This window comes from Schistocerca piceifrons, chromosome 2 (genome assembly GCF_021461385.2).
Source record: "Schistocerca piceifrons isolate TAMUIC-IGC-003096 chromosome 2, iqSchPice1.1, whole genome shotgun sequence".
NCBI classification, from domain to species: Eukaryota; Metazoa; Arthropoda; class Insecta; order Orthoptera; family Acrididae; genus Schistocerca; species Schistocerca piceifrons.
In genome coordinates this window covers 828,052,917-828,063,855 of record NC_060139.1, presented here as the reverse complement: position 1 = coordinate 828,063,855, position 10,939 = coordinate 828,052,917, and the positions used below count along the sequence as shown (strand labels likewise).

The 10,939-nt window shown below is 36.5% G+C and overlaps 1 protein-coding gene across 1 annotated transcript; it reads right to left on the bottom strand.

The window, feature by feature from the left end:
* Positions 1-1,000: 1,000 nt before the first annotated feature.
* On the bottom strand, positions 1,001-8,965 carry LOC124777016 (alpha-tocopherol transfer protein-like). Its single transcript, XM_047252268.1, has 3 exons — positions 8,933-8,965; positions 4,194-4,339; positions 1,001-2,038 (listed from the first exon to the last, which is right to left on the bottom strand). Exon 3 carries the CDS (start codon positions 2,035-2,037, stop codon positions 1,243-1,245), a length of 795 nt encoding a protein of 264 aa, XP_047108224.1. The 5' UTR covers position 2,038; positions 4,194-4,339; positions 8,933-8,965; the 3' UTR covers positions 1,001-1,242.
* Between the last annotated feature and the right edge of the window lie 1,974 nt (positions 8,966-10,939).

Below are 10,939 nucleotides of genomic sequence, written 5' to 3'. Positions count from 1 at the left end.
AAGAAAAAATACAGACAGTTTTGATGCAGAAGACAGTCCTTTTCAGTAATTCTTGAGCTGTTTACAAAAATACTAAAACAATTGTATGGCGTTAGCTTTACAAAAATATGGATCAGATTAAAAATCTACACCACAAGTTCATGTATTGAATCAATCACATAAAACCACCTTATCAGGCTAACAATGCAATTCTTAAATAAAGATTTTTCACAAATGAAATTTAAAATATCTTCAATACAACACTGCATAGGTGGAAACCATACCAAATGTTCAGTCAAGAGATAACCAAACTTCTAAACATCTACACTTGATAACAGTACAAAAATTTTCTACTTTTAGAAACACGATAATTAAAGCTGTTATCATAGATGACATGGAATTAATTTCCCATTCATCTTGTTTACTACACACAGCCACATATTATATAGTATTCAATCACTTAGGTTATACTTATCACATTTTTAACAATAATATAGCTGTACACCTTTAAAACCTGAGAAACAATTGTGAACATTACCCATGATGTGAAAATTTATTAGACCTCCAGTCACTTATCAGTGATTAAACAACAAACATCCACAGTAGTAGAGTGTTAAAAAAATTACCAAGTAAATGACTTAGCCCATGTTTGGTAATTTTATTAAAAAACACTAGCCTTTATCTTTAAAGGACAAGAGATCCATGGAGCATGTAAAAGTAACCTGCCCAGCAAAGTAAATGTTGTCTAACTGAACACCACATAACAGACAACAAGCAGGTAAACTTTCTACATTAATCAATGTCGCTAAGTCTATCACAGGATCGAACAATTAGTAACTGAATCATGAGATTCCTAAAATCTCAAAATATGTTAAAAAATATATATCACATGAATAAATAACTTCATATAAATCACTAAATCAGCACAAAAAAGCATAATAATTGTTTCACAAAATCTATGCTTCTTACACAAAAATAAGTACCTTAAATATGCACTTCATACTACTTTTGGCAAGAAGGCCAATAATACTGAAAAATATTCATTCAATACAACAATACTCAAGCAACAGCTTCATCAATTTGTACCTTAAAATCAGTCTGTTTCACAATAGCAACCATAATACTTCTTTGAGTCACATTATCATGTTAGTAACTTAAATCACAGAAAGACATTGCATTCAAAAGAAATTGCTTAAGAACTTTACCTGCAACAACTCGTTATAGACATTGTCTCATTTGAAAATCAAAATTATAAAATGAAATTTAGTCTTTGGAAAATAAGCTTTGCAGTGCTGCAAGTCTTTTAACATGATCAGCATGAAGATATTCAACACAGTCCAAAACACCACCATAGTCTCTAGGGAGACAGTTTCGTGGAATAAATTCATACAAGGAGTCATATCCATCAGCTGCTGGATGAAGATGTAAGAGTGAAAGCAATTCCTTTTTCATGAATGGCTTCGTGAGACTCATTATTCTTCCCATGATTGGAACAACATTTACAATATGTATAGCATGTAAGCGAATGGGCATACCCTCCTGTATGTACTGGAAAAACTTCCTAAGTAAAGAAATATTAAGTTTAGTGAGATGGCCACTCTGGACTCCCCTCATATCAAAAAGCATTACATAACCTGGTGACATTCCATCTGAATGGACACAGGCATCTATCATCATCAACAATAGTTTAATTCCATCACTGAACACATACCTGGAGGGCTCATAATTGCATAGACTATGAAGCAAAATAGTGTGACCAGCAGGGTCACAAACTGGCAAAACAGCATAATTTAAAGCTGAAAGTGCCATCTGCAATTCTGGACGTCTAATATCTCTGTTTGCAAACAACTCTGGAGTGCCGTTACGTATAGAGAAATACACATTAATGCACTTTTTTGTTCTCTCAACATTAAAATAACAGCTATGGTAGAAAATTCTCAGCTGGTGTTCTGTCAGTAAGTACCGTTCAGCAGCAGCCCACTTCCTCAGGCTCTGTATGTCACTTGCGTTACCTTCACTCTGATGGGACCCAGAACTGCTTGTTGCGGCAGCCATCATACTGAAATCAGTGAATAATTTTGTACTTGAATGACATATACCGCTTGCAATAAAGCACCAATTTTCAAAATTTTGTCAGCAACACACCAACTATAAATTTCACAAACTCAAATTGGCATGTTTTCAGTTTTTAATATCTTTGAACTGCAGCTCATATTGAGAATATATACTCAGTGAGTGAGTGAGTGATGCTTTACATTATGTGCATGTTTATACAAAAAAGTGCATTATACAGTTTTCGCTGCTGCAAGATAAGCAGCCTGCACTGGAACATAGTGGTGTGGATTCTTCATTGGCACCACCACCCAAGGAAATTTTGTCAGATGGGGAAACAAAAGGCGAAATCTAATGTAAAATGTGAACCAGTCATCTGAAGATGAACCTGTCGATCTGAAAATGGTAACGGCACTGCTTAAACAAATAAATACCAAAGGAAAAAGTAGCTGGTTGCTGTAATCTTTTATGTAAGAGTCAAGCTATAAATTATGATTACTATTAATAATTTCAAGAAATGACTTCTGATCATCAGAAACATATGGCTCCCCACACTAAAAACGTTCACTGTCTCATTGTTGGCTGCATTTACTGTCAACAGCCCCCCCCCCCCCCCCCCCGCCAACACACACACACACACACACACACACACACACACACACATACACACACACACACACACACATACACTCTTGTCCCTGATATGCACACACCCAATAAGTGGAGTAAAAAGAACATTCAACAGATTTTCATTTCTGTATGCCCAACTCTCATAATTACATGCCGATAAAGCCAAATGCATTTTGGTGACAATGATACAGTAAGCTCTATGTGCAAGTGTGCAGAAAACATTATCATCAAGGATATGTTCTTCATATGACCATGGTTGTAATGGGTGACCTGTACTGCACAGGATGAGGGTGCAGTTGTGTAACAAACTAAACTTTTGCTGTTCTCCACTTCTGTGCCAATAACTCATTTTTCATATTAACATGAATCTTAACACAGTTTGTCTGTAGCATGTGTCAGACATGCCAAAACTTCAGTCATCGCACCTGTCTATCACAATCCATGACATTATCACTTACTACATATCAACGAACTATAATGTTTCGCACCACTCACTGTTCAATATTTACAGAGCGGCTGGTATCATCATACTGCACTAGATGGTTGCAAGAATCACTGTGAATGGCCTACCAACCCACAAGAGCAAATTTACAAATTATTAAATTGGTTGTACATTAGCAACCATCCAGTGAAAGATCATAATTTTATGAACTATCATCCTAGGACTTATCAATAAACCCAGAAATATGTTCCTATTTGAAAACATACCCAGTAAAATAATTTATTTATCTAACAGTTTCTTCAAAGATCCAACATCAACACAGTAACAGAATTACTCTCAAAATGCCAGAAAGGCAGTGTGTGTTACAGTCATTATCTTACACTGAAAGTGTAACCATCTTAGTTATCATACTGAATGCCCAATATTTCGATTTAGAAAGCACAGCAAAGACAGCAGCAGTGGCTCACTCAAGAGACTAGCATGATTCAGGTGGGATGAAACACAGAAAACTTGCCTCAATCTGGCGCTAAAGACATTCAAATTGTTGTCTTCATGAAGCAGCCAGCATTTTTGGAAGCAGGATGGAACAAAAAACAGGCATCAGCTTTTAACAGTGCCACTGTCAGCACTACGTAATCAGTTGTATTTAAAAAATAATAATAATAATACATCAGTGCTGGTATCTTCTCTTTCTTTGCCAAACCATGACTGAAGTTCTGTGGCCTCCAAATCTAACCTACTCCTTGAGCTATGCTACTGATCACAACATTCATTTAAAAATCTAGCTTATTATTGGATATTAAAGAGCTTCATCAATGCACAGCTAATGTACCACCTTTTAGCCAAACCTAGAGATTGGCTACTCTGAAGATAAGTCTGTCAACATTACAATTCCCATTTTAACAACACAATATCAGTAGTAACACCAAGGCCTACTTCCTCAATATGTCAATAGTCAAATCAGAATGGCACCCAAAACTTATTCCTATATAACTTAGTTAAAAAAACAATTTTGATTCCCGCAAAAATGTTCGTAAGTAGAAAGCTTATATACAACATGAAAAATTGAGGAACTGCCTCAAATACTTACAATTATAACACTGAATTTGATGAACCATGACACAATTCCCTTTATATTACGGCTATTTTAATACCTTCATAGTCATATGTAACCCAGTTATACACCTAGGAGGTGTATAAGCAACCAGCAGTAATGCCCCCGACTTGAGGCCATGCCTAGCAAAAGAAATATTTGTTTAATATTTTTTATCACCATCATAATATTAAGTATGTTTTATAGTAATATAACAGAAACCACATATCACATATTTACTGCCTGGAACTTCACAGCAGGTGTGTATGCTTACATATTGTGATTATGTTAAATGTTAAGTTACATATTAAAAGATAAGTGAATCCCACACATGCACATCTATCTGCTTAATATTTTGGTGTATTCTTGCAGATAAAATAACACAAAATAACCTCTCCCAGGAAACTACAAATCATGAAAAAATTTTAAGGAGGACTTTTTTTGTGCTGTTTGTACACCAAGCCACTTGTCTAGTCAGAATTGTTTGAGTAGTAGCTGCTTCAACGAGCCATTTCTTAGTGTTCATCTCAATCACATTCAAGGCAGTCTACATCTACATAGACATCTATAATACTATGCAAACCACCATGATGAGCATGGCAGTGTGTACAACCTATTGTACCTGTTATTAGGGTTTCTTCCTGTTCCACTCATGTACGGTGCACGCACGCACATTCAATCAATCATTCTACCCATGCTCCATCGTACATGAGTGGAACAAGAAGAAACCCTAATAACAGGTACAATAGGTCATATACACTGCCATGCACATCATGGTGGTTTGCATAGTATAGATGTCTATGTAAATGCACACTGCCTTGAATGTGTGTGTGTGTGTGTGTGTGTGTGTGTGTGTGTGTGTGTGTGTGTGTGTGTGTGTGTGTGTGTGTGTGGTAATTATTCTAATATCTTCACAATCCCTATGTGAGCAATACTTAGGGGGTTTTATCATGTTACTAGAGCAATCACTTAAAGCTGGTTCTTCAAACTTCATTAACAGACTCTCTCGGAATAGTTTACACCTACCTTAAAGAGTCTTACAGTTCAGTTCCTTCACTCTTCCAGGGATTAAACAAACCTGTGACCTTCTCTGAATACATTCAATATCCCGTTAGTCCTATATGGTAAAGGCCACACATACTTGAGCAATATTCTAAAACTGCTCACACGAGTAATTTGTAAGCGATCTCATTTGTAGATTGACTGCACCTTCCCAGTATTTTTCGAATAATAAACCGAAGTCTACCACCTGCTTTACCCACGACTGAACCTATGTGGTCATTCCATTTTATATCCCTACACAGTGTTACACCCAGGTATTTGTATCAGTTCGCCAACTCCAACAGTGACTCACTGATTTCATAGGCACAGGATATTATGTTTATTTTGTTTTGTGAAGTGCACAATTTTACATTCATGGACGTGTAAAGCAAGTTGCAAATCTCTGCAATAATGGCTCTGAGCACTAAGCGACTTAACTTCTGAGGTCATCAGAGCTTAGAACTAATTAAACCTAACTAACCTAAGGACATCACACACATCCATGCCCGAGGCAGGATTCGAACCTGTGACTGTAGTGGTCACTCGGCTCCAGACTGTAGCGCCTAGAACCGCACGGACACTCCAGCCGGCTAATCTCTACAATACTTTGAAATCTTATCAAGATCTGACTGAATATTTATGGAGCTTCTTTCAGTTAGTATTTCGTTATAGCTTTTCATTCTGGAAATAGCTTGATCTTACAATTAATATGTCTGCAAGGTCATTAATGTACAACATGAGCAGCAAGTGTCTTCAACACACACTTCCCTGGAGCACATTAAAGTTAATTCTACATCTGGTGATGACACACTGTCCAAGATAACACGCTGCATCCTCCCGACCAAAAAGTCCTCAAACCAGTCATAAATTTCACTTTATAGTCCATATGATCATACTTGTGTAGGCATAGTACTGAGTCAAATGCTTTTTAGGAATCAAGAAATACAGCATTTACCTGATTTCCTTGATCCAAAGCAAGATTCTACAACAAAGTGATGCCAAGGCTATTGGGTGGTAGTTTTGTGGATCACTTCTACTACCCTTCTTGTAGACAGATGTGACCGTGCCTTTTCCCGAGAACTGGGCACAGTTTTTTGTTCGAGGGACTACGATACATTATAGTTTGAAGAGGGGACTAACTCAGCCACAAATTCAGTATAGAATCTGAAAAGGATCCCATCAGGCCCCACAGCTTTCTTCAATTTTTTATGATTTTACCTGTTTCTCAACATCAATGACACTAACACTTATTTCAGTCATCATTTCAGTGGTACGAGGATTAAATTGGGGCAATAACTGAAATAAATGTTAGTGTCAGTGATTTTGAGAAACAGGTGAAATCATACATTTGAAAATGGAGATAAGCAGTTCAGCTTTTGCTTTGCTACCCTCAGTTTCAGTTCATCGCATATGCTAGGGTCTGGACACTAACTCTGGTGCCACTAACAGTCTTCACATATGACCAGCATTTCTTTGGGTTCTGCGGAAGATCACTCGACAATATTCTGTCACTGAAGACATTACGCATTGCTCTCTTTAGAGCCATATGCGTTTCATTCAGCATTTCTCTATCTATAGTCCTAAGTTGTGTTTTACACATATTATGCTGCAATCTGCTTATTTAGAAGCTTCTTCACAGTGACTGCATACCACAGTGTGTCCTTCCCATCATGAACCATTCTACTTGGTGCATATCTATCCAGTGCATGGCCAATTATTCTTAAAAACTTGAGCAAGAGTTACTCTACATGTTCTTGCCCTGTGCTGAAAGTTTCAAGTTCCTCATTGAGATATGATACTACTGATTTTTATCTGGTTTACTAAACATATATATCTTTCTTCTTGTTTCTTGGTAATCACTGTTACCACAACCATGTCATGGTCACTGATACCAGTTTTGATGTGGACATCCTCAAAGAGGTCAGGTCTATTTGTTGTCATTAGATCCAATATATTTCCATCACGAGTAGGGTTCATAGCTACCTGTCCTAAGTAGATCAGAGAAAGCGTTCAGTAAAGTTCCACAGGCTTATCACACCCACCCCTAACAAAACTGTAATTCCCAATTAATTTTTGGATTATTAAAGTCACCACCGATGATTACAGCATGATTGGGTAACTTATGCAAAAGTGAACAGAGGTTTCCTCTAAAGTTTTCAGTTACATCTGGAGATGAATGTGGTGGGCGATAGAAGGATCCGTTATCGGTTAGCAAAGATAACTTCTTCATAACAACATATTATGGAGCAATTTACACCTAGAAAATTGTGATAACATTAATAAAAATTTTAAATTAGTATAAGCTAAAAGTTAGAAGGGAAGCTACTTTCTTGAACTATAGAGTGGTAATTTTCTTGAATAATGAGTAATATTAACTAGGTGTACTTAGAACTTTCTGAAGGAGGTGAAAATACAGTCGGCATTCTGAGTTATATGGGGAGTGATATTGGGGTTTACCCATCTGAATGTCTAAGAAATTATATTACAGCATAGTTCTCTGCAAGTCACCTCCCAATTCTGGAGTGTGTGTGTATGTATATATATAATTATTCACTGAGTGTAAACAAAAATAAAAACGACATTTGACGATAAAACTGTTAATTTAAAGGCAATAGGCTTGCAAGTGTTCTACAAACAGCATCACATTACAATAAGTCTGTCCTGGAAACATTACTATTTGTAAACATTCAGAACAGTAATAACTAATGGAAAATGGCAACAATTTCTACATTTAACTACCAAACATTCCTCTGAAAAAGGAATGATGCAAACAGAAGTAAGAATCTCTGAATACCAGTGCAGTAAATTAAAATCATACCACAAACAATTTTCTTTATTGGATTGAAAATATTTCTTCTTACTGATCTTTTTACTTCACACATATATTTGGAACAAATACAGTTACTGTCTAACAATAAACCTGGGTCAGTTATGTAAACTTCTGTACAAAACAACCGTATGAAACAGTAACCTCCCTAATGGTTGTTTTTTTTCCCCCGTAACGACACTGCAAATATGTGTAACTTATTAATAACTAAACATGGCTTTTACCAAGAACACATTTTACAACGCACAGAATGCCATTCTATTACAGAAGTTCGCATACTGTAACAACTAGCTCGGGAATAAATACGATTTCTAGCAATGTGCTTACTCCAGGTACTTGCCGTCTGTAGGGAATGTAGACTGAAATGAGCGTAAGATACAAGACGTTTCAACTGAATGGAACGTTTTAAAATGTTGCGCTAAACTGAGAAATTTATAGTTTTTCGCGGAAATACACATAGATTAGGCAATTATACGGAGCAAACTATTTCTTATATTCAACGTCCTCTTCCCTAGACACCATCAAAACTGGTTCCGCTAATACAGAACTTTCTTGCTCAGTTGTTTGACAGACTGCAACACACGATGTTTAACGTTTAAATTATCGTTACCAAATCTCTCTCGTTGTTATATGCAAACAGCTCGTAATCAGTATGTACTTTATTTTTTCGATACGTTGTTTCGTCGCGTAATTGGTTACAGCTTTCACGACTGCGAACAAATATCGATTAAATTTACAACACTTCAACTTAATAACAAAATTATGACATAACTCCATTTACAAATTTCTCTCTCAATTTTAGCATGTGATGACAACAAATAAGATATATTTGGTAACCAACTCCATCAAATATTTGCAAACTACTAACTTTAACACCCTAGAGGTGTAGATTTTACAAACATCCCAGTTCTTCGGATCAATGCATCTTAAACGTCAAATGAAAGACAAACCATATGAGTGTCAATTAGTCGTTCGACAGTGCAACTATATCGATTTATAAAATCGAAACTCCGAAGACAGCTAGTTTCGCTATTTTCGCGTTACCACTGCGTTGAATTAAATAACAAAAATTGCTAATAGTTCTTGAAATATAATACGCTGCTTAAAACATAACATCCGATATTGAATTTAACACGAAATAGGGAATATTTTGTATATAACTCTTTTAAGAAGGAGATATTGATTAAGTACTATATCTTCGTCGTTTACCAGCCATGGCTGGACAGATGCGTCACGAATACAATGTTTATCAACTAACATTTATACAACACCATATACAAGATTTATATTACAAATAAAAGAAAATATTTATGCAGTGCACAAAAACACATAGAACATAGAGAAAATGAAATATAACCAAACAGGAAAGTAAAACTTCATAACAGCAAATGAAAATACCATAAAACAAAATGTTTACAAGACCATGTAGATCACACACATAAAGTTTCATTTTGACAAAATATGTACTTTACGTAAACACAAAATTAAATGTGCAGTTAACTGAGATCATAAAAAGAAGATTAAATTTAGGCAAAATTATATATAAAACAAAACAATATTTATTATTTTGTCCATTCACTAGAACCACTGTTGAAAAACTCTTCCATGAAATATAATGGATGTTGTTTCAAGTCCTGAGCAATTTTTTTCCGAAATAATTCAGGTGGCAGGGATTTCACTTCTGGAGGCGGTTGATTGTTCATTTTTTGGGTGACTGTTGGAAAGCTGTCTTATGTACTTGATAGGCGACACCTTGGCACTTTGATGTTCCTCTTACAGCGAGTGTCATGATTATGTATTTCTTGCTTATGCTAAAATTCCTTTAATTTTCTTTTATATAAATGAGGCAGAAAAACACATACTGGCTAAAAACAGTCATTATGCCTAGCCTGGTGAAAATAGGCTTACAGTGGTCCAGTCTTTTGCTAGAGGATATGACCCCGATGGCTTTTTTTTGTAATAGCAGCACATCTTTGCTGCCTGAGGAGGGTCCCCACAACAACAGTCCATAGCTAATGTGGGTGTGGAAGAGTGCATGGTAGACTACTGTGAGAAACTGGTCAGTTATTACCCTCTTCATCTTCCTCAGGAGGTATATCACACGAGAAAGTTTGGTGCATACGTATGCAGTGTGATCATTCATGGAGAGTTTGCTGTCAATCTTGCAGCCCAGCAAAGTGACAGTCTCCATGTTTTCTTGGTCTTCAATGTTGGTTAGACTACATATCAAATGTTGGGTTTTTTCCTCATTGATCTTCATTTTGTTTATGATGAACCATTCTTTTATTTCTTTAAACATCAAATTTGATGCACCAAGAGCTTCTCCAGCTGTATGTCCATTGGCAATAAGGGTAGTGTCATCTGCAAACTGCAACATTTGACTATTACAGCTCATATCATTGCCATATATGAGGAATAGGAGAGGTCCTAAAACTGATCCTTTGGGCACTCCATGTTCCAGTTTTTGTTCAAGAGAAGTTGCTCCGTGCACTGATACTACCTGCTTTCGGTTTTCCAAATAAGATTGGAGTGTTGATAGAACAACACCTCCAACACCATACCGTCTTAACTCGGCTATTAGTGTTGTGTGTGAGATGCCGTCAAAGGCTTTGCTGAGGTCACAGAGTGTCAGTGCCACACTCTCTCTCTCTCTTCAAAACTCTGTCGAATCGTTTTTAAGAAGCCCAGTGTGGCTGTCACTTTGATCTCCCTTTGCGGAATCCATGCTGTGTGTTTTGGAATAAGTTGTTTTCCTCAAAGTAATTCAGTACCTGGCAGTGCATCACAGACTCAGTAGCTTTGGCTAGTACTGGTACCACTGAGATTGGTCTGAAGCTGGACACCTCGCATGGATCCCCCTTCTTATATATTGGTA